General features: G+C 39.0%; 1 protein-coding gene across 1 annotated transcript; it reads left to right on the top strand.

Annotated features, from left to right (window-relative positions):
• The first annotated feature begins 2,135 nt into the window (after positions 1-2,135).
• On the top strand, positions 2,136-23,741 carry shmt2 (serine hydroxymethyltransferase 2 (mitochondrial)). Its single transcript, XM_020096819.2, has 12 exons — positions 2,136-2,318; positions 9,855-10,046; positions 13,524-13,603; positions 14,030-14,230; positions 14,491-14,572; positions 16,673-16,795; positions 18,323-18,462; positions 18,598-18,760; positions 19,244-19,343; positions 20,663-20,818; positions 21,761-21,868; positions 21,962-23,741. Exons 1-12 carry the CDS (start codon positions 2,286-2,288, stop codon positions 22,087-22,089), a joined length of 1,506 nt encoding a protein of 501 aa, XP_019952378.1. The 5' UTR covers positions 2,136-2,285; the 3' UTR covers positions 22,090-23,741.
• Positions 23,742-24,608: the final 867 nt, after the last annotated feature.

The following is a 24,608-nucleotide window of genomic DNA, read 5'->3' as shown; positions in this document are numbered from 1 at the left end:
AGTCAATGCTAATTGAATCCTTATCTCATTAAAGCTCAATACTCTATTATGCTCATGAGCAATTACATGGAGTTGGAGGTCCGGGGAGGTCCATGTATCTTACACAAGTTGGCGAGGACAGTCCGGGCACGGAGATTGATGAGAGTCCCTGCAACCCAGATTTTCTGGAGTTCTCCTCCCCACAGAAGCTCTACGGTCGTTTGGTGGCGAATCACTAGGCAAGTTGTTGTGGATCCTTGTGTGTGCCTTTGTGATGTGATGTTTGTGTTTACCTGGATGAGTCTGACAATCTTTTTGTATACCTGTGTGTTTGTCCAGGAATGTTTCCCTCAGTTTTAAGAAAAACATAGAATAAACTAAGAAAAAGAAATACACCATAGCAATGCAAAGCTCAGCTGCTCAAGTCTCTTGACACTTTGATCATGTGCTACAAATCCTACAGTTTGTTTACCCTGGAGTGTAATAAAAGCAGTGATTGGAAGTTCCGAGGCCGTATGTGAAAATTGGTGCAAAACAGTTGAAATCAGTTATCACATTTCAAACAGCAAATTAGTGAATTTCTATGACCATGACTCAACACATGGAAATTCAGTGGGATTACAGATTTATCTTGATTGAACCAGTTTCTATTTGGCATCTCCATAAGATGATAAAACCACTGAAAGCTGCCTACACTCATTACCTCTGCCAAGAATGTTGTGCTTTCACTGCTGTGTCTGTTTGTAGGTTTATTTGTTAGCAGCATTATACAAAAATTGCACGTAAAGAAAATCACACAGACCACACACGAAACCTGTTGAAGGGATGGGGCCTGTGCCTGGGATGAACTCATTGAATTTAGTGCGGCTCAAGAGATGGATCCAGGTTTTTTTTTTCTTTAACTGTGTTTTATGACAAATAAATTTAGGTTCTCAGACCACATCCTTTTTTCTTAACATGAATGGCTTGGCAATAAAACAATGTAAATGTTTGTCGCAATTTATTTCTAATTAATAGCAATGTAACAAAGGTTTAGTAAATATATCAATATATTGCTTATGCAAACCTACTTTAGAGAAAAAGCCAGCCTCTAAACTTAAAAGAAATAATTATAATGTGATAATTATCAAAATTAGCTGATATGAAAACTTTAGAATCCAAAGCTTAAAAAGGGAAATTTCAAAGCATGGAGTGGAAGAACTGACCTTGGAAATAATATTTACTTTTGGAAAATAGGGATCATGCTCCATTATCTGAGGGAGACAGGAATGGACAAGAATTTAATATAGCCTAGATAACTGATTCACACTCCAACACAGAAGGCTGCCACCCGCCACTAGAAGAAGAAGGAGAAGCCATCAAACAGCAAGGGTGATAAGAGATACAGTACCGAATGGGGAAAAAGAAGAAGAAGAAGAAGCCCAAAGTGGATGGTGGTAATGCACCTTGATGGTTTGCCACCCATCAATAATCCAAACGAAGAAGAAGATAGAAGATCTGAAAATTATTAACCTGATATATTTTTTCCACATTGCACAGCCCTTATCATGTGTTGGATTGTTGTATTTTACTGATTATTATTATTGGCTATCAGACTAGCTGTAACTTAGGAACTGAGAGAGGTATGTGAGGGGCTGTGTTGCCCTGCAGCGATTTTAATGTGTGTATAGCATTTAGTGGTGAAGTTGCAAGTTGCAGCTGAGCACCCCTCACCTCACCCTCCTCTTCCAAATAAGAGAACCTGTGGTAGCCTTCAGTTGTAATAAAAACTCAAAGGTTTTAGTTTGTCCAGTCTGGGCTACTGTAGAGAGGACCCTCTCCTGATGTAAATAAAAAGTACTTCAATATAAAGGGCCCATAAAGAAAACAACAATTACAATTTAGAATAAACATACTGGTGGAAACGTCATAGGATAATTTTATATTACATTTCTACCAATAGATCTCTTTCACCTAAATCTTACACACTGGGCCTTTACATTTTATTAAATGATTTGCTTTGTTAATTTATATCTTCTCTCTGCTCCTTTACTTTCAAGATTTGAGATTTTGTGTTTGCATTTGCATAGTTTTATTTGGTCGATGAATGAAATAAACATAAATAAAATAATTGTCCATCAGGTGCTCAGAAACCCCATGAGCCTTTGCACGGATACATGTGCACGAATAGCTGATCTTGGAGGCTGCGTCCTCGCGGCCGCCTACGACTCCCAGCAGCCCTTGCGGCAGGGACCAACGGTGACATCCACTCAGTCCTTCCTGAGACAGACAGCGCTCCTTCTTCCTCTGGACACAGAACCGGCAGCATGCTGTCCTTCGCTCTGAGGCGGCTCACACGGGTACGTCCAGCTAGAAACACAGTTTTGTATCTCACTGTCTCCTTCACGGTGTTTCCCAGGTCGGTGAACTAGCGGTTCTCTCTGAGCAGTTAGCAAGATGAACGTCAGTGTTACTCAACACTTCAGCCATGAGAGAGGGGGGGGGGTCAGTTGTCCTCTTCTGCTTGAGTAAGCTCAGTCACATTTAAACAATGATTAACAGACATTTGCTGCTAGTTGTGTTTCTGCTCGTGTCCTTGTTTTTTTCCCTCCGTGGAAACGTTTGTCAGTTGTTAGCTAGCCGCTAAGCTAGCAGGCTAGTTGTGCCTGCGTGTTATAGAGCTGCAGCTCAGTCCACGTAATGATGCAACAGCGACTGCTCAGTTTCATCATGTGGGCAACAACACCAGTAGACTCTCTGCTCTGCTTCACAAAACTTGTTAAGTTTATCAAACGAGTTCATCTTTATTAAGTTAGTATAAGATATCAATTTTTGTTTAGAATTATTTCTTAACATTATGAAGAAAGAGGGAAAATGTGTTATAAATGATCTAAAATCTTGTGTTTTGCCCAAAAAGGACTCTTTTTGTTTCTCTTCTGTATGAACGATTTAATGAGATGAGCTGTTTATGTTTTTATTGTTTATGTGGCTGTTTGTAATGTGTATGGCTGTGTGTGTGGTGGACTTCACAAGTAATAGCGTATGCTGGTACTAATGAGGATCCTAAGAAAGAAAGATGAAAATGAAAATAAATTAATGTCAAAATACAGAATAACAATCTGGTAAGACAATGATCACACGTTAGAAGTCCACAGGGAATAAAATAAAAAAAAGACTTATAGACTCTTATTGCAGTGTTTCCAAAACAAGGAGTTTAAGTTCCTATATTCATCACATTTTTGAGTCATTTAATCAAAACATACATTTATACATAAAATCCTATAGTTGGGGACACTGCTGCTACCCACACACCATCCTGGAAAATGTAAGCAAAAATCTGAATGCATCTTTTCATTATATGCCACCTGAAACCTTTCATTTTGGCATTGCTATAGCTACACCACAAGTGTGCTGCTGTGAAAGGTGGAGCACAGTCTGGTCTAAAAAGAGCTATTTTAACATCATGTGTTTACATGTTGGCTTGGTGAATACAGTTACCAGCACTGACGCTGCCCATAGTCATCGCCACATAAATCGTTCCTGACAATGTCACTAAGGTAGTTTCCTTTTTTCACAACGTTTAGGTTATGAAAACACTAGAACTGCACTTTGCTATATTGCAATATTACATATGCTGTTTTTGAACTTAAATACACTTCAGGTTAGGGACATCAGTCCTTAGATATGAGAGAAATGTCACACAGTGATATTTATAAAACTATAAAATCAGTTGTACTGCTCACAACAATGTTCAAAGTGCAATTAGGGCCCTGAAGTGTACTCTGCAAGCTTCAAGCAAATATTAACTTTCAACTTTGAGACAATTATGCAACAGATAAGACTGTATTTTTTTGTCATATAAGGGAAGAAATATCTAACGTTTCAGCAGTGTCAGCAGCTTCTTCACTGCTGGAATATTTATTACTGCATTGTAGCTGCCATGGTATTGTAATCTTATTTTTGATTATGATACAATATAGATATATACAGTCTTCATACTGTGAGTCTAAGCTCCAAGGTCCACTGAACTAATACACACAGCTGTCAGTGTATTACCTAAACTTAGCTGTAAACAACTAGCTGCCAATTGTTTTTACATTGAAAAATTTGAGTTAAAACACATAGAGCTTTTGACTTTTGTAAAGCAGCATACCTTGTTTTTTGTTGTGCCTTATTTATCACAAAGTACAAGTCTAAGATTTCCCAGTTTTGAGTGTCATAATTAGTTTTGGATCCAGAGTGCACCTGTTTGTTGATCATCTGTTGGTTATAGCTTCATGAAGTTGTAATTTAATGACAGGATATTATCCTTGGACAATGTGCAATGTGTTATATATATTTTTTTTCTCTGTGACAGTAATTGTAGGTTACATTTATTTTAGAGTCCCCTTAATTACCCAGACTGTGATGGCTTGCTATTGTTTCTTAATGATCTGACTTTTTTTTAAACTTCTCACAATAGCGCCAAAGATCTGAGTGTTTTGTGCTGTTGCTTCATTATACGGTTGTAGAGCTGGTCACTGGAAAAGTGAGATGTCTACAGACGTCCAGTCGTACAAAGATTTTTGAAAGCAGCCAAACGCTCATACACTGTCAGTTGGTTATGGGTGGATGAGAAAATTGCTGTTCAAATCCATTTGCTCCAAATCTTATTTTACCAGTGTTGTTTTTGTATGGCACACATTGCAATCACTCACAAAAATGTACTACAGGAGATGAATCTCACTCTGAGACATTACAAGAGTCCTATAAGAAACCCCCCAGGGAAACCCTGCAAGTCTGTGTTAAAGACATGTGGAGTCTATTCAGATCTAGTTTTTATAAGTCACCATCAGTATGTTGCATGGTTCCTATTAAACTGAGTGGTTCACATGCTAGCACACATTTCCTGCTGATGTTAAGTGGCTAAATGTGACTCTTCGTTGAGTCACAAGACTGTCTTCCTTTTGGTGAAATCATGTGGTGTCCTCAAAGGTCAAAGTGCAGTTTTTTCTTGTTGCAGTTGACCTCAATATCTTTAGAGGACAGATTTAGGAATGGTCCCATGATAAGATGTTACCAGGGAAACTCTGCTTTTGTGATTTTAAAGCAGTTGACCTGTTGCTGTATTTAATATTTATATATTTGGCACATTTACTTGTTCATCACTGGCATGTTTGCTAGGGCTAGTTGCTGCAGGTATTAGGTTCCCGACATTCCAGTTCAGTCTGTACAGGTTTAGCAAGCTCCAATGCAAATCAGCGAACATCATTAACATAAGCAATGAATGCAGTGTAGAAAACATTAACATGCAGCTTTTAATTTTTACCTGGTGCTGACTGCTGGTGGGTCCTAGAATCGGCTAAAACTAATTAACTCGATGACAAGTCTAAATTAAACTTGTGTGTCTCTGCACAACACCGGCGGTACTTGTTGAGGATAAGAGCATCTGTAACACTACTGCTCAACCATGAGTGAACTAAGTGTTTCTGCAGTTCCAACAAATCCTACTGGGTGAGACATCTTGGTGCTTCACATTACATCAGTGTCAGAGCTTTGCAATAATACAATGTAAAAGTAAAGTATTAAAACATTTTTGGCAGATTGGGGGGAAAGACAGAAAAAGAAACAGGATTGAAGTTGGTGCATGAGACTGACTGCTGTGCAGTTACATCTGTACACCCATGAGAAACTGTCTTTAAACTACTGCACTTTATATGGACTGGAGGTCAGAGGCCATTTAAAGAACTGAAATGCTGTTTAAATGCACCTTACTTTTTAGGCCTTGCTTTGCTGAACACTTGAAAATATTAAATAGTTAAATTATAAAAAGTTTCTTTTCCTTTCCCTGAAAAAATGTAACATTAACACATGAGCCTTCTGCTACCTCTTAATAAAAATAATAATAATAATAATTATACTTGAAAGACCCAAGTTGAGGCCTGTCACAGCCGAACAAACAGGAAAGTCAACATGTTCCCAGGAAACTAATTTAAATATACACAGAGATAAACCTTTTCATTACTTTTAACTTTTTAATAAGGCAATACTGGACAACTGGTTTGAGACACCTGCCTAACGGCCCTGTCCATCTTCCTCAAGTTATAGTGGACTGAAAATAAACATACACTGATATTCTCTCCTTTTACTGCTGATAGAATATGTGATGTGACGTAAAAGCTTTGTTTTTCATTTTCACAAAAGACACTTTGGTTTTAGGATTGATTTAAATGTATTTTGGTGGGTTAAAATCTTTAGTGTTGTTTTTTTTACATCCCTTACGTTGGTAAAAAAAATCATCATTAAGAACAGAAACACTTGCAAAACTATATATGTAGTCTATTGCCCGATTAACCAACCCTATGAAAGTCTCATGCACATCTTAAACATAGACACATGTTAACAGCACAGCAAAGCATGTTTATTCCTCATCAAAGTAGGACATGTATGTATTGGTATTCCTCATCAGGGCACAGGTTCAAGAAAGGCCATGTGCATGTATGTTGACTCACTAAGGCATCAGAAAGCCCGGTGAAGAGCTCTTTCACCATCATCTTCTTCAATGCACAAAGCGTTATGGAAGAATGACATCCAAACTGAGTCGTTCCACTTTCCACACCTCCTGAAGATTGACTTTGTCACCTCCATCGCTTAAATCTGTGATTGTCACCCTTGCAACCCTTTGACCCAAATAGAGTGGAGTCGCTTCAGACTCTGCCTTCGTCCCTTCACGCTACTTCACCCCATCCAGATCTCTCCGTCTGGTGTCATCTAGACTGAATCACGGAGCAATTTGTTACGGACAGCCCTACTATTAGTCAGTGACAGGGAAAGAAGCAACTGCTAGTCAGACTGACGGATGCTGTTGCCCCGATGACACGTCTACTCTCTGACCGTACATACCTTTTTTTTTTTTTCCTTCTCTTTAGTTCCCTCTGTTTTTCTTGTGTTACCATGCTGTTTGGTACAGCCACTGATGGACAGCAGTCATCTGTAAAATTGGCTTGCTTTGGAAGCTGCATCAGGAAATGGGCAAAAATAACACAGAAGTAGGATTAATGAGAGAAATGATTTTCTGTCTTCCTGTTACTTCTCCTCTGCCATTGTCATCTGGCCACAGATGTTTGACAGGAAAGGCAAACTGCTGACAATTACCTTATCATTGTCATACAGATGCAGCACATCTGTGACTCTCCCATTATTTTGTGCTCAACGCCCAGGTTGATGTGGCCTATCCTGCCCCTTTTCTCACAGCAGAGTTTTCATCAAGTTCACCTTCAAACGACAGCATAATCTGTCGCCTAAAATAGTTCTTCTGTGACATATTGGTGCTTGTTCTTGGATCTCACACTTCTTGGATCAGTTTATCTTGTGTTTATTAATTAATCTCCTGTAATGATCATTGCTGCGAAATGAGGCAGGAAGGCAGCGAGGAAGACTACTGGGACTGACCTGTGTGTTTGTTTAAGCCCAAAGCTGTCCTGTTGGATACCATGGAAGTGATACGGTTGACATGAGGAACTAATAAAAATGCCACACGGGTGCAACTTGGCTGAGTGTGCTTAGCAGTGTAGGGTGACATGATGGGGACAGGAGGACAGGAAAAGGAAAGCAGAGAGGAATGTGGTGGTGCAGAGGAGGAGGGAGAGGCACCCTTGTCTGTTTTGCAGTCGTCAGTTACGCTATAACTATGGCAGCTTTGCCTTGTGTTGGGTTTTTCTTTGGCTGCTTACCCTGGCCCTGGTGTGTCCCAGCAGAAACCCAGACAGCGAAGGACAGTTCCCGTCAAGATTTAATGACCCGTGTGATTTCTCTGCGAGAAACGTGTCCTCAGAGGCAGCCTGACCTGTCTCCCCAGGCCCTCATCTCAGCCAGAACCCCCCCAGGGGGCCCTCTCCCCTTCCCCACCATCACCACTGCCACTGGTGACAGAAGGCCAAGGTAGAGATAGTTAGAAATCAGCCATTAATGTGGCTGTCGCCTCCCCTGGTGTGTCACCAGTGTCCCCTGTGCCACCCCGGGAGCAGACGAAGAAGCGGAGTAGAGAGGATTGGACAAACAGCAAGGGACCAGATAAGAGCAGATCTTCAAGCTGCTCTTGAGAATAAAGGATTCTCCTGAATTTCTCTCAGACTATTGTTTATTTTACTTGAATAGTTATAAAGTGGGTTATAAAACATGCTTGACTTTGTTTGTCATCTGCTGGTGTAAGCCAGTCTGCAAAACAATAAAATGGAAGTTCCAAATGTCATGTTGCCCACAAACTGATGTCAAGAGATTGACAAAGGTGCAAAGCCAGTTTCACTCGTACAAATGAATCTACAAACATATACATGTTTATGTAGTTGTAGCATATAGTACATAGCTGGTAAAATCCAATGTAAACTACAATATAAACAATTAAAAACTAACGGTTGGTCATTTTGTCTGCAGAGTAGTTTACCTCAGTTGTTGTGCAAAGCATTTATTATTCTGCCTTGGACCAATATTCATTATTTTTAAGCCTTAAAATCTCATAGTTAGTGTTGTTAGATTTACGGTGCAATAAAACCACTACAAAAGATTAAGCTCCCAACCCTTTTTTTGTCTTATGGGTGTCCTCAGTCAGTCCTGAGCATTGTGTTAATTGCTTTTTAATGGTGCTATTAAAGAGAGGTTGTTCCTCACACCCCAGCACACCTGTACAGATGATAACTATAGGTTGGTTGTGGTGGGATTGATCTCATCACAGAGTCATCATCATATTGTTGATTAAATGACAGGAAAGAGCCAATTTGTTCTGAGTGCAATCAACCTGTCTGGGATTTTTTTAACCTCTGAGTGTTCTTCCACTCAGTGCTTTCCCTGTTGATTGGGGTTTATAAAGGAGACTTGTGCACACGCATGCAGCTTTAAGATCGTATTATTATCCATTCAAAGCATCTACTGTATGTGATATCAAGCCAGGCATAGCACATTGAAGAACCAGGATTTAGCCCGAGAAGCAGTATTCATGTTAAACTTGGACCAAAAAAAAGAAGATACAGAGCCAGTGAAAATTGTATGGACTGTGCACACTCACATGATCAGGCATTGCAGCAGAGGAAGAACTCGCCAGTTCCAGTCCAGATTAGATAAGCAGGAAGTGCTGAATCTGTTCTCTATATGCCTCCTTTGGTACACTGAGGCTGTAAAAGTCAGTCCTTCAGTTTGTAGAAGTGCTGATTGAGGCATAATTGAACAACCATGCTGATAATTGATATCATGCAAACACGCCAGCTTCTAATTATACCAGGCTACATATTAGAATGTGAGGAACAGAGGAGGGCAAGAGACTTCAAATGTCTCCGTATTTATGTAGGACAAATCAGGGTGTCACTTCAAGTATGTAAAATGATCTGATACATTCTGCAGAGAAATTGTTTCTGTGTAACCTGTCTCTTCTTATTTGTAAGTTTAAGAGAAGAGCCCTAACTTCCTTTATCAGCACATTCACATCGGACACATATTATTGATTCTTGCCTCCATTAACAGAGCCAGATTTTTTACAAAGACAATTTATCTTGCTTAATGTTGCTAATCACCAAAAAACCTACAGTTGTTATTGAAGTCCAAGTGCCAACAACAATTTCATTACATCTGGAACAAACGTCTACTTGGACTGAATGACCTGATTAGAATTCAATGGTAAAAAGTCACAAAGTTACTGTGACCTAATAATTCATATGCTTTATATGACAAAATACACTCAATACATCTAATTATATTTGATTCATACGTATAATCTCCCCAAAATTCTGCAATTAATGTCAGTCCTAATGAGACCAGTTTCTGTGCAATGACAGTGTTATGAATTACTAAGTTGATATAATGTCATTTGATTGTATCCGCCTTTTTGTTTTTTATTCAAACCCCAAACCCATTTACTCTGACCACAGCCTCTGCGCCACAGAGCCCCTCTTCTTGCCAGTGTACGTGGGCAGCAGTCCCATGCTGCCACCAATACCGTGAATGAAGATCGTCCATGGACAGGCCAGGACAGCCTGGCTAAGGACGACCCTGAGATGTGGTATCTTCTGCAGAAAGAGAAGGACAGGCAGTGCCGAGGTCTGGAGCTCATTGCATCTGAGGTAAAGCAACTTTCAAATATACACACTACAGTTAACATTTTTAAAAGAGACCCATTTTTCTGGTTATTTGAGATTTAAGAGGTTCAAATTAAGTGAATCACCTTAAATAACCTTGCTAAGAAACCAAGGTTAGAAACTTGGTGTAAAAAAAGCAGTGTAGGAACAAACTGTGTTACTACCTCTAGTATCAGGACAATATTGCCCTGCAGGAAGTATTGGTGTATATTGTTATCAGAAGGGTGAGAAAAAGGCAGGAAACAAAGACACACTGGTTGTCAAACTGGAATAATAGAAGAGCACAGTGTCCGGACTTAAACCTGATCAAGCTGGTTTGGTTTGAACTGGGCAAAAAGTGAAAATGCAAAGTGCAGCACATTTGTGGGAACTTCTGCAACAGTGTTGGGAAGAAATTGCCACAGATTATATTTCACAATAAATATTTCACAATATTTCAAAGAAATTAAGAAGTTTCTTTGGCTGCTGAATGACTCAAATTAAGATTCAGTTTAGTGTGTTCAAGATTCTGCAATTTTCTTTTAAATATAAAATTACTTTATATTTTATAGCAGTAAACTCCTTGTTTTTTAAAGTTTTCAGTGACCTGCTTCTGCTGTATAACTGTGACCTTCTGACTCAGGTGTACACATAATGAAGGAGTTATCATGAACTCTGACATGTGCTGTGTTAAAAAAAAAAAAAGTACAAGTTAAAATTGACCTCACTTTTCATTCATTATTCACCCACTGACCAGCTGTGCACAGTTTGCTGTTATTCATTCAAACGTGGCTTGAATAACTTGCAGCACATTTGTGTAAGTCTTTGTTTTCACTCCAAAGCTGGATGGTGTGAAATGTAAAATGTTTTACTCTTCAAAAGAGCAGGCAAGGTTTTATCCAGTGTTGCTCTTTTCCTCTCTGCTGCTGTCTCTTTGCCACAGTAGTTGTTCAGTGGAGTATATCAGCTCCCTCTCAGCACATAGCCTGACCACTCAAGTGTGAGATAAAGCTGATATCTTCATTCTGCCTCTTTCACATCTCTTTCTCTAAAGGCGCATCTCAGTACCACACACACACACACACACACACACACGCTGACAAAATGCACCAACTAAATGCTGCAGCGCTAACTGTTACCCTAACCTCAGCACTACCGGAACCCACCCTGACCCTTAAACCAAATCTTTAGAAAATATTACCTTTCTACGTACAGGGGATTTGATAAAATACTTATTGGCCTTTTACTTTATTGCAGATGAAGTATCCATCATTAACTAGAGCCGGTGCGCTAAAATGTGGTGTTTCAAAAAATTAGGTTGTATTAAGGGGGCTGGGCTACTTGGACGCTGCAGATTTGTGTATTAAGGCTGAAGTCCCCATCGGGATGTTAAAACAACCGCACTCCTTGAAAAGCAAATGCATTTCCTTTTCTAATATATGCACAGTCGTCAGCATGACAGACGGACGCGGCAGAAAGCTGTTACTGGAGCTGTTATCTCCCTTGATCTTCTCTTGGCTCCCAGGTGAAGCATTAGCATAACCACACACAACACACACACCACCAGAGCGAGTGGTTGGCTTTGTGTCAGAGCCTATTACTGGCCAGTGTGATAAAAACACAGAGTTTTGTGTCAGGAGGTCATGCTAAAAGTGACGTGCATTGTCATTTACAAAAGTGAGGCTGCACACATTTGTTTATGTAACAGATATAATCCAGTAATCACTTACACAAACCCACAGTCCATTCAAATTTTCTTTTTGCCCACAAGCTTAATCTGCCTTTACTCTAATATGGCATTTTGTTGTTTTTGTCAAATTTTTAAGTATTTCTTCCTACATAATGCACGTGCCCATAAACATGCAGCTCAACACTTTGCCAAGGCTAAGCTTACAGTAAAATATTAAAGCAACTTAATAAAAAGTGTCTTCTGATTATTTTAATATTTTTTTACATTATCCCATAATTTTATGAAATAAAAAAGAGGGAATGTCTGTGTGGCCGGAAGGTTTTGACATGAGTTGGACAAACCCTCTTGATCTCCAGCAAACATATTCACAAATGCTCCGAAATAACAGTAATAATTTAACCAACAGAAATATTTTACTCCTCAAAAAAGACAAAGAAGAAACCTCAGTGGAGGAGAATTTTTTTAATCAGAGGTTGCCATAGAAGCTGTGGATGGTTACACACATACAAAGCAGGACTGAAGCCCCTTGGTGAAGCTGTGGCAGGACAAAAGTTTTGTGTTGTATTTAATTCCTCAGTAGCTAAGTTTGTATTACTCATCCTATCCAACAGAACAACATAAACTGAGACAGGTGGTATGCCTTAGTGTTGGCTGGTGACCAATGTGACCACTAATGTCTGAAACCAAATAGTGATACATGCTCCTGTGGAGTACAGAGCTGAAGTGTAGGCTTCCACAATCAAGGAGCCACCTGAAAAGAGCCTTACAAGCTGCAACATGTACTGTGTCATTTAACATCAAATACTTTGGGGACACAACAAAATTGAGAGCACAGCGAATGGAATGAGTGGATCTCTCTCAACTACTCTATGTAAAACTGTCAGTTCACATTTTGTTTATTTACATAATATATTTACCAAAAGCTTCTTGCTCTGCTGATTACATAAAAACTAGTGCAAGGATGTTGGATGTGACAGGGACTGTGATGAATGCAAATGCAAATCCAACTGTTGTAATTACATAAAGTATATGGTGGTGTATTCTTTATACTATGTTTTTTAAATAAGATTAGATTGAAATATCACCTTTCAGTATTGTTGTATATCCAAATATATTGAATCATAACCCCGTCATCATGATAACTAATCCTCACATTTCAGAAGCTAAATGTGAGAATGGTTTTCTAAAAACAAGGCTTAAATCAAAGATTTCTTAAATAGTTGTCACAATACATCTTATTAAATATGAACTTATTAATACACTAAAGTTGTATCTAATTATGATAATGATTCTGGTGTAAGATAATTATTGGTCCAATCTAATGTATCACAGTAATTTAAACAAATAAATCAATGGAATGAGTTAACTGAATTTGGATTTATAAATATGTCAGAGTTCAGATATTAGCTATGGTAGATTAACACATTTTATTTAACATGGCTTATATTTAAGGAAATGGACAAGATGTTTTATACATGTGTGGTATAATTGTCCTTTGCAGCAAACCATACTCACTGGAAAAAAAAAGATTTCACTCACACATTGCAAAAGGATGAAAAAGGCAGAAAAGCTTATAATATTATCTTGTATCCTCTAGCAGCAAGGTGATAAGCATTGTGAAGTGCAGAGTGTTAGCCTATGGAAGACCAGAGGTTCAATACTGTAATGATTGCCTTTAGCTGGAGGGGGATTTCTTACTATCACTTAACAGACTTTAATTTGCCATCCTTGTCCCTTTTGTCCAATGGTGTCATTGATCTGAGTGTGTGTGTGTGCTTGTGTCACCACCACAGAATTTTTGCAGCCGAGCAGCTCTGGAAGCTCAGGGCTCCTGTCTGAACAACAAATACTCTGAAGGCTACCCAGGGAGAAGGTGAGCATTTATCCAGCCACACACCAGATTATTAACACTGTTGATATTTGCTTCAGGATATTTGTCACAGACACGCACACATAAACACACATAAAGGCACGCACTGACTTATACTGTGCATTCTAGCCTTATTACTGTGCCAACCACACAGCGAATAATCCACAGCTTCTGCTTTGCCAAAAAAGATTCCTAAGGGGATACATTGGAAGAATTTGGTGCCAGGCGGATAGTTGGATGTTTTCTTTTTTCTGTTTTTCTGTTTTCTATTATTTCCCTTGGATAATTCACATTTAACAGCAACAGAACTGTTGAAATGTTCCTCATTTTTCTGAAACAAGCCTAAAGTAAATCTCCCTCCCGATGAATAAGTTTAATTCTTTTTCTTTTCTTTCCTTCTCTCAAACACATGTGACCATACATTCAAAGATACTATGGTGGAGCAGAAGTGGTCGACCAAATTGAGCTGCTGTGTCAGAAGCGAGCCCTGGAGGCTTTTGACCTGGACCCAGGTCTGTGGGGTGTGAACGTCCAGCCATACTCAGGCTCACCCGCTAACTTTGCTGTCTACACGGCCGTCCTCAACCCCCACGACCGCATCATGGGCCTGGACCTGCCTGACGGAGGACAGTGAGTAGTTACTGTGGTTTCCTTTTAACACTTAATCACTGCCCTGTTACTTGTTCTCTTCTATACTCACACTTTTCAATGTCAATGTGCATCACATTTAGGACCAGAAGAATGAATTCAATGTATTTTTCTTTTTACAATTTTTTTTATTACAAAAATATTTTTGTTTTACCCATATCAAGTTGTTCGCTAAGTAATGTAACTGATGTGTTGTGTTCCTGTTTTTCTGTCTGTCTACATGTTTGTTTTTGTCACTCAAGTCTGACCCATGGCTACATGTCTGATGTAAAGAGGATCTCAGCAACCTCAATCTATTTTGAGTCCATGCCATACAAGCTAAACGTAAGTAGAGACCCCTACTACTGGTATTAACTAACAAACAAGCAGACTGTCTTCTACCAGTGATAAACAGTCAGGTTTCCAAAAAATGGTGGAGAGTTTTGGTTAAACAAATTGATAAAACGGTGATAAACGCATGTTATAGTATCATGAAAGCTGTGCAGCTGAGACAGGTTATACAGCACCATATTTGAAATTCATTAATAAATGTTAGGAATGATTATGTTGGATTGTTAGATGAGAGGACTTCTCTAAATTCCTATTATTGGGTCATTTAAAGTTCAGACAGTCGTATGCAGGATTTCAGGCTCAGTTGTTTTCTATGACTTATAAACCAGCACTTGGACTTGTACAGTTGGTCAGAGCTGCCGCAGTCTTCTCAGATGTCTGGACATGCCAGTGCAAAGCTTTACTTGTTCTCCGGCAGCACTCTGTACAAGGTCATCTCTGCTACTTATTAAATTGTGCAGGTATTTATCGATAAACTGCACTTAATGTGGACATTTTGCAAAATAATTTATTGTACCTTAAGGCATCTGGAATGAGATAATGTGATCTCAGCTTTACCTTACTAACTAATGACACAAAAAATGTGTTTAAAAACACAGACTTAAAAACTTACATTGCCGGTGGAAAAAGTATCTACAGAACTAGTTCAGTGATATTTTTAGGATGTCTGGTGTGAACTGCTCTCTTGGGGTCATACCACAGCATCTGCACTCGCTGGGTTATGGTCTGGGCTCTGACTGGGCCACCTCAGAAGGCAGATTTTCTCAGTTTGAAGTCAATCTATGTTACATTCACTTTTGTTTGTGGTCATTGTAAACAGCTACCCTGACATTATTCTGTAAGACACTTGGACAAGTTTGGGAATGAAAATTTTGCCTGGACGGAGATCGTTTTAATTTTAAAACAAAAAGGCATTAGTGTGGATGTAGCCTCAGAATCTAACTTGGTGAATCATTATCCCATCAGACGTTCACTCGCTCACTGGTGCTTGCCGACAGAGCAACTTAAACTCAAGGGCTGTGTGATGTGTGGCCAGTCTTTCTCAATCTAGCCAATCAGTTCTATTAGTATACAACATTAAACAACTGAAGTGCTGCGTTCCACCTACATGAGGATCTGCATTAACAGGGCCACTCAGATGTGATCAGTAATTTTTCAAGTTAACATGTAGATAAGATTATCGTCACGTGTTAGTGTGCAGCATTTTATTTCCTTGGGACAGAGTTGTGTGGTAGAGTTGCTAGCGGCTGATGGATGGCCGTGAAAGTCTGCATGTCCAGACCTGCTGATGTATGGGCTGGCAGGACCCCTCTGCGAGAGAGATAATGGGAAATCGACAGGCTGGCCAGCACCACTGGCTCTGTCTCCACAATGAGCAGCTTGATGGAGTGAGGGGGCATCCATAGATGTGCTCTGGAGATGGGAGATTATCAGGTTGTCTAAATAAAGCTTTCCCTTCTTCTTTTCTCTCTTTTTTTCTTTTCTGCCTTCTTCTCTATCCTTTTTGTCTCTCACTTTGTTTTTCTCCTCCATCTTGCCCTGTCTCTTCTTGTCTCTCTTTTCTGGTTCTTGGAGTGAAAGCTTGGGGCTAAAACTTCAGATTCTGGCACAAGACAAACTGGTCAGTTGACTGCTCCCGACTCCATTTCATGTGACTCTGAAGTACACCCACTGAACAATAGGTTGTCTAACTTGCCTCTTTATTGCTCAGTTCAGTGAAAAGAGCAGGAGAAGTCTCCAAACCAATCTTCTCAGCCTCATCACAGCAGTTGAGAAGATCCCTGAAAGGTTAAATTAGGATAAGTAGGGGGGATTACTGCAATTTTACCATCTTCCTCCATGATATGATGGGTTGAAATGTCTCCCTAAGATACATTTCTTCCCCTTTTAAGGTAGCCAAAGTACCTCAATTGCAGCTGCTTCAAATAATCTTAAAATGAAAAAGAATATCCTCTGTGTTGATATTTTTACTCTGGATCCGGTCTTTTTTTTTTTTCTCCTGACCCTTACTCTTCCTCATATATTCTCATATTCCTCCTACACATCCTCTTTATTCTTTCCTCTCACTCCGTCTCTCTCTCTGTGTCTCTTCAGATTGCAACAGGACTTATAGACTATGAGCAGATGGAGATGACGGCCAAGCTGTTCAGACCCAAGCTCATCATCGCTGGCACCAGCGCCTATGCCCGCCTCATTGACTACAGCCGCATCAAGAAGGTGTGTGGAGAACTCTGTGTATTCAAATGTCACCCAGCTTTTACCCCCATCTATCTCTCTATTTATGTGTTTCACTCTACCAGCAGCCTGTTTATTCCACGTCTCATCCTGCCTTGAGAAGGACAGACCATCTTATTTAAAACTCACCTGTCACTTTGTCACCTGATTCCCTTAGTCAGACCCTGCAAGGATTATTTCCAAACATATCTCTTCTGCAAACTACAGCAGAAAGAGTCTGGTCTGGTCTAAACATTACATTTTTTAACTTTTGACTTCCAAACACAAACCAATTTTGAGGCTCTTTTAACCTTGTGCACAACAACACAGATGCTGTCTTCCTCGCTTGCCTACTCGACCAAACTAAACATGGCACAGACTCACACATACACAGCATCAACTTCTAAGCGCACACTTCACTGCTCTTTGACAGTGCACAAGAGGGCCCTTTATCTGTTTTGTTATACCCACTGGCTGACTCACTTCATTCACTCCATGACTGCTTCCCTTTGTTGCAGAGCTCCACTTTAGCCTGCACCATCAGATGGAGTGTCCCACCATTACAGAGCTGTGTTTTTATTAAGCACCATAACTACTTTGCCACTAGGCGTGAAGTGGGGCCATATTTTCCCCCTGGCATGTCTCTGTGGAACTGTTCTTCGTTTTATGGCAGAATGTGCTGGGCCGGGCTCCTTTCCAGAATTTCAGCATTGTGTTACCTAGATTGAAGCAGCCCCCACCCCCCATCTGAAATTAGTTTTACTATCGGTGTTCATCAGCTACTGCACATCACCCTCTTGTGTTCTTTACCCCCTCCAGTAACCCTGCCATCTCCCATGCCTTTTAATCTAATAAACATGCGCTGATCCAGTTTAGATATGAGGGAAGGGAGGTTGTCATGATAATGCATATTAATTGAAGCACTAAAAAGATTGTTTACTACTCTGATCATTCGCCAGCAAGTAATTTGCATGTTAGCGAGCTATTTATTGTTTGTCTCTTTTTCAATAAATACTGGCAAGAGACAGTCAGGATTTATTGAATTATGCTGTATATTTGTGGCCTCTGAAGACAACTGAAGAGTGTAATTATACCTGCTCCCATTTGAAATATCTGCAGTTATCAAATCTTAACCGTGGGGGGAAAATGTAAATGTAATAGAGCCAAGAGAGCAAATCTCTTTATCTGACATTTCAACATACATTACAGAGCACAGTCTGTAGTGTTGGGTGAGAGGACTAACCCATTTTGTCTCCCAATTTGGAAAAGTAAAGTGAAAACAAGACTGAAGATGTTTCTTTTGCTCAACAGTGGAATATTGTCAGCTGACCAAGTCAGGCACCGGAATATCTTCCCTGACCCATACCACGTCCCTCTATTTAGTTTCATGATGATCTGTCCAGTAGTCTTTGAATAATCCTGCTAACTAATAAACAAACGCAGATGAAAACCTGATATTTTCTGCCCTGAGGTATAGATATGAAACCTAATTTTGTCTTTGTTCCCTCTTTTGCACCCGTTCTCTTTCAGCTGTGTACTGACATCAAGGCCTACATGCTTGCAGACATGGCCCACATCAGCGGTCTGGTCGCAGCCAAAGCCATCCCCTCTCCCTTTGAATACGCTGACCTGGTCTCGTCTACCACACACAAATCCCTCCGGGGAGCCAGGTAAGAAGCAGAGCCAATGTGCTAGAGGAGGCACGGGCAGGGACAAAAATTAGCAGGGATAAATCTTGACTTTGGTTTTAGAGAAGGATAAAAGGCTAAAAATGCCAAGTTAGTAAATTGCTCTGTATTATCCAGGGCTGGCCTCATCTTCTACCGCAAGGGCGTTCGCTCAGTGGACAAGAAGGGGAAGGAGATCATGTATGACCTCGAGGACAAGGTCAACTTCTCTGTCTTCCCCTCGCTGCAGGGTGGACCTCACAACCACGCTATCGCTGGTGTGGCTGTGGCACTCAGACAGGTCAGTACTGCACACAAAGGCCCTGTTTCATAACTACCTTTGTATTGATGTAGCACTTGATTACGCTGGTCTGTTATCTCGTAATAAGACACTGATAACTGGCGAATCAAATTTTCCAGTGAAACAAAATCTTACCCCTGAGATGCTTTGACACCACCTGCCTCAGGAGCCTGTTCCCAGAGCAACAGGCAGACATCTGTCTATTATCCATCCCAAGTGTGAACTGTCTGTGTGTTAATGTTGTGATAAACGGTTATTTGAATTTATTATGTCAAAGAGGATAGAAAGGCAGCATAATTTACTTTTACCACTGGAGAGAATTTTCTCTGAGGTTCTCAACATGTTTGGCTTTTTATCACTTAGATTATGTCATATTTAAGTATTCTGTATTTCTTTTCCAAGACACAAATAAAAAAGACTTTTGAGTTTCAAAAAACAAGATGTCATGTATATATTAACAACCTATCTTTTCTGTGTGACCAGGCAAATTCTCCCATGTTCAAGGAGTATATTGCCCAGGTTTTGAAGAACGCTAAGTCAATGGCCACAGCTCTTCTCAGTAAAGGCTACACCCTAGTATCAGGTAAGCTAACTTATATTTAAGCATCTTCTTATTTTTAAACACTGGCTCAGCAGACACCTGAAAGAAAAATCAAAAACACAGGTCAATAAAGAGAAATGTCCTGTCACCGTATGGAAATTACATTGTTAAAAATACCTGAAATGCATTTAAATTCATGATGTGCAAATGAGCTCATGTCAGAGTAAGTCTCTCGTCAGTCAAGCAAATGAAACCAGAAAGTGGCCACTTTGTGGTTGTGAGTGAAAACTAGAATCTTGTACTGTATTTGATACGCTGGCCTCAGCTTTTTTTTATATGAAGCCTTCATTTGAAACCCTAACAAATACAGCCCTGTGCTTACACTGCATTACTTGCATACTCTCTTTTTTAATCCCTTTGTAGATGTTGTTTCGAAAAGAAAAAAAAGTAAAGAGGTGTTTTATACTGACTATATTAAATTAGAAACTTGTAAAAGAAAAATAATCGTGCACTTTCTCAAGTAAGCTGCTTGCTTATGAGTTACACATTTTCAGCTATGTCCTTTTTAGAATAAAATATACAGTCAGATGCTCATTTATTAGGCCCATTTAAAACTAGTGCAGTCTAATGCAGCAGTACTGAACTAAACATCATGAAGGTTGTCATGTTAACATTTTAATTAAAGAGGTTAGAGAGGTGTAGATTCAAATGTTTGGTCTTTGCAGAGGCTGTGGTTTGTTTTGTTGTTAAACTTTAGTGTTTCTGTTATTCAGCCCAACCTCACTAATAGATAAAGGGTTAGTCTGTGCAGTCAGGAGTCTGTCAACAGACCATGAAGTGCAGTTTTAAAAAATGTTGGCTGCATTAGTTTTAGCAAGCTGTCCCTAATATACTGTCAACTGAGTGTATATATGAAACAATTACAAATGAGCATAGTTTTAACTCTGATATCTTTGTAGTGAATTTCCTGCTTTGCTCATTATCACAATAACAATCAACTTTACTCTCAGTATGTTGATTAAAGTGTAGTTATAATGGAATCGTCCATTACTCACCTTCTCAGAGCTCATTAAGAAAAGCAGACTCATAGTTATTTCTTAATGAAGTTAACAGTTATCAGTTTAACAAAGTAGACAAGTAGACAAATGCATGAGAAAAGTGAAGATGTAAAACATTAAGGGCCCTGACAACACACCACACAACAGTAATTTGGTTTCATCAATTTCATATCCTCGATGTTATTAAATCTAGAAACATTACCTCATCAACATTAATTCTTAAAAGCGAAGTGAAGTTTGTGTCTATGAAGATTTAGATTTTCTTCCTTCAAAAGTTTTAACTCATAATGCTGAATATTTCAGGCGGGACCGAGAACCACCTGGTCCTCGTGGACCTGCGACCTAAGGGGATTGATGGAGCTCGAGCCGAAAGGGTGCTGGAGCTTGTGTCCATCACTGCCAATAAGAACACGTGCCCTGGGGACAAGAGCGCCCTGACTCCTGGTGGCCTCAGGCTAGGTAAGGAAGAGCTTCGTATTACACCACATTTAGCTCGACTCAGACAAGTTCATGTCACACTTATTAGGGAAATTATCACAAACTACTTAAAACAAAAGTAACTGTGCTGATTCGTACAATCAGAAAGTTTTATGGCTCAAGAAACTGTAAATGATTTTCCTACTGTCAAGATAATTAGTCCCGTTGTGCTGGTCAGTCGTTCTGACCAACACACTGGGACTGAGTCAGTTTATTTTTGTCATAGTTATTTTGCAGTCGTCTCCACTTGGTCTGTTTTGCTTAGTTTTGCATATGGAAATTAGTAAGCCACCAATTAAGCCACAAGCACTGAGCAAAACATAATTAATTAAGCATGTTTGGCTTTTTAATCATCTTCCAGGAAGTTCAAGAGCTCCACTTCTACACTGTCACATTTTTAGCATCATCTTAAGGCAAATACTTCACCCACAGCACAATGCTCTGCTGTTATTTTCATTTGGACTGCACCTTTGTGACTCGTTGATTGTCAGCACGTTTGGTTTTGACACGTCTAGTGTCTGTCAGCATCTGTTTACTTTGACACATCTAGAGTCAAAATTTCCAGAAGCTCAAGGGTTCTGTTTTTATTTTCCAAAGACCATATGGTTCCTCAGTTTAAAAAAAGCAAGAAAAAGAAAAACAGACAGTTCAACTGTAAAGTAAAAGGAAGAAATTACCAGTCTTCACTTTTTTATTTCAAGCTGAAGGGTTTGTTCTGTGCTTTAATCTGTCAGCTGTGTTTTAATATGTTTTTTGTTTCATCTATCTCTGCTTGTATTTATGTATGAAACTTTTTTATTTCATTTGTTGCCCAAACAGGACTCTTTTGCAAAAGAGATATTTTTTCTCAATGAGACCTTCCTTATTAGATAAAGAATTAATTAAAAGAATAATAAATTAAATGTGTAATCGTCTCTGTTCCAGGTGCTCCAGCCTTGACATCCAGACAGTTCAAAGAAGGAGACTTTGTCCAAGTGGTCGAGTTCATGGACGAGGGCTTTAAGATCGCATTGGATGTTAAGAAAAAGACAGGTAAGCCTAATGTGTGGAGGGAGAGTAAAAAAAAAGGCTCTGTGCTTACTAATAAAAAATGATGAACAATCTCTTTTCCTTTGTCTTTTACAGGAAAGCTCCAAGAATTCAAGAACTTTCTTCTCGAGGACCCAGAGACTGTGGCTCGCATAGCTGATCTGCGCCACCGCGTTGAAGCTTTTGCCAGGCCCTTCCCCATGCCAGGCTTCCACGATCATTAGGCCAGTCTGTGCGGACTCAGCGTGCTGAAAGCCAGGTGATAGAAAGCTGGCTGAGCAGAAATGTCTAAGGAGAGGGGGAAAATGTCATGTGGAAGTCAAACGTGGTTGGTGCCAGTAAAGTTGGATGAAACTTGAGTTTCCTTGTTATCAGTCAGGTTTGGGAAACTGCATTTTTATACTTCTTTGCAGTCATCAATTTATCTATTCTTGTGGGGGGGGGGGACCTGGCCTTCATAAAAAATACAATATTACTGAGTTTTTTTTTTTAGGGGCAAAGAAAATATTTTCTATTTTATGTGTAGAAGATCTTTATCACTTTTTTTTACACACATTTCTGTAACATGGGTGAGATCGAGGATTGAATAAACATGTCAAATCAAAACAGTTATTGGTCACACAGCCTCTGTGGCCTGAGTAATGTATAATTGGTAAATATAATAAATTCTGCTAAAGAGTCTTAATGCTGTAAAGAGTCATTACTAAAATCGCTAATGTAAATTACTATTTTCACATGGAGATGCATGCATGTTTTTTTTTTTTACTAATTTACTGTTAGCGTAACCTGGCACACAAGAAAGCTTCATAATATGAAGGGTTGTTCTATCAAAAAAATGTTGTGTTGACCAGCTAATATTTTCCTAAATGAGAATCTTCTTGAAAATCCGAAATTCTCCCAAAATCAAATTTTTGAAATGCAGCTCTTTAACTTCAGTCAAGATTTGTCTTCAAAAGAATAAGGGTCTAAGTCTGAGTTTACAGGAGGTGGACTCGTCTTCATCTGAAATAGTGATATAAAGCATCACTACAAACTCACATTGTTTAAAAACAAATTTCACGCCAACACTTAAAACAAGAAGTTTGAAGAACTTAGTTTGTATCAGATTGCTTTACAATATAATAGGTGTGAAAATCTAACCATGCATGTTTTTTTTACAATCACAATTGTATCTTCTTTTCTCGTTACTCATATAATAGATGTCAGATTATAATTGCTCTATATATTAGTTATGACCTAAACAACCAAATGAAATACAGATGTCATCCTGGATTATTTCCTTTAAGTGCATTTACAAAGAGTATATACTTTTGCATATATTGTTTAAAGAGAATTAACTGTAACTATCATTTCACCATGAGTGTCAATATGATTTGTGGATTTAGAGGAAAAAATTATCTGTTGTGCAGTCTTTCTCTTCTGAGCGTCATTTAGTTAACCACATGAAAACTGTGAAGTAGTTGGATTTGATAAAACATTTTCAAGGTACTTTGTTGTCTCTCTGGTTCACAGACACTGTTGTCATTATCACTGCATCAGTGAGGAAGCAAGATTTCTGTCTGTGAAATGGTCTTACAGCACAACTGAAAAGAGGCCATTAGAAACAGTGTGTTTCTTTCTTCTAAACACAGATTCTAAAGTCAACAGAATAATGTGAATTATCCACATCACTGAATATTTTCGTGACAACCAATAAAGTAGATGTTGCCAAAAATGCACCAAGTATTTTACTGAAGCGTGTTCATGAATGCACTATTTGTTTGTTTTCATCTCTGATGTGTTGCCAGCGATTGTACATCAAGTTTGAACTGCCTTTTACAGAACATTTTTATGTTAACACCTGAAATCTAATAAAAATCAAATAACGCAAACATAACTTATGTTGTGTAAGTGATATTGTTATACATGTCTTGTCATACACTTACACTACACGACCATCATTCTATGTGTGTGTTTATCTGGACTGTGATGATGCACATTTGTCTGGGAGCACTGATGTATTTGTGTGTTATATTGTTGGAAATTGTGACTGCAGTAACACATTTATAATTATTAATAAAATCACTTAGTTTTGGAATGGTGAGGGTCGGTCAACCCATAGATGATTCACCTGGTGAAGGTTTGTAAAAGAAATTCATATACAGAAATAATAACCATGGAAACATTTCTATAAATTTAGTGATCTAATGCCTGAGACCTGGTTTTTAGCTCTTAAGTGTTGCATAGTACTTTTACTGCACTCAAGTACTGTATTGAATTCCTTTTTAAGTTCTTTACATTTATATAATACTAATATAAAACACACATTTATGAAAATCATACCTTTTATTCCACTACATTAACTTACTAGTTACTTTACAAATACAATTTTACATACAAACCACATAATCTGTGATTAATACACCAATTACTTTTATAATATATGTAAATATTTTACCGAAAAAATGCTTTTACAAAATGAGAAGATAGGTTTAGCTCCTCCACTGCTGTTTTAAAGATATTTTCGTGTAGTAATGGGTTGAGGGGCAGCAGGTAGATGTTTATTATACTGCTATTAAAGGTTATATTTTCTAAGCAGGGTTCAGAAATAGCAATAATAGTCCAAGTGACCATACAAACCCAACTGAACTGAGCTGGTTCTTCAGAAACAGTCATGATTCAACATGTAGCTCAGAGCTGCAGTGGTTCTTCTTCACCCTCACTAACGTGACCTCCTCTCGCAGCTGTAACACAAATCTAACGC

The sequence above is a fragment of the Paralichthys olivaceus genome, chromosome 2, assembly GCF_024713975.1.
Source record: "Paralichthys olivaceus isolate ysfri-2021 chromosome 2, ASM2471397v2, whole genome shotgun sequence".
In the NCBI taxonomy this organism is placed as follows: domain Eukaryota; kingdom Metazoa; phylum Chordata; class Actinopteri; order Pleuronectiformes; family Paralichthyidae; genus Paralichthys; species Paralichthys olivaceus.
Note: the sequence above shows the minus strand (reverse complement) of the source record. Positions and strands in the feature narration are given on the sequence as shown.

Excerpts from the sequence above, each read along its gene's own strand:
- shmt2 (XM_020096819.2), top strand. The coding sequence starts at position 2,286 with ATGCTGTCCTTCGCTCTGAGGCGGCTCACACGG. Across the intron at positions 14,573-16,672 it reads CCATGCCATACAAGCTAAAC|ATTGCAACAGGACTTATAGA; the intron begins GTAAGTAGAGAC and ends GTGTCTCTTCAG. Across the intron at positions 20,819-21,760 it reads TCCTGGTGGCCTCAGGCTAG|GTGCTCCAGCCTTGACATCC; the intron begins GTAAGGAAGAGC and ends TCTCTGTTCCAG.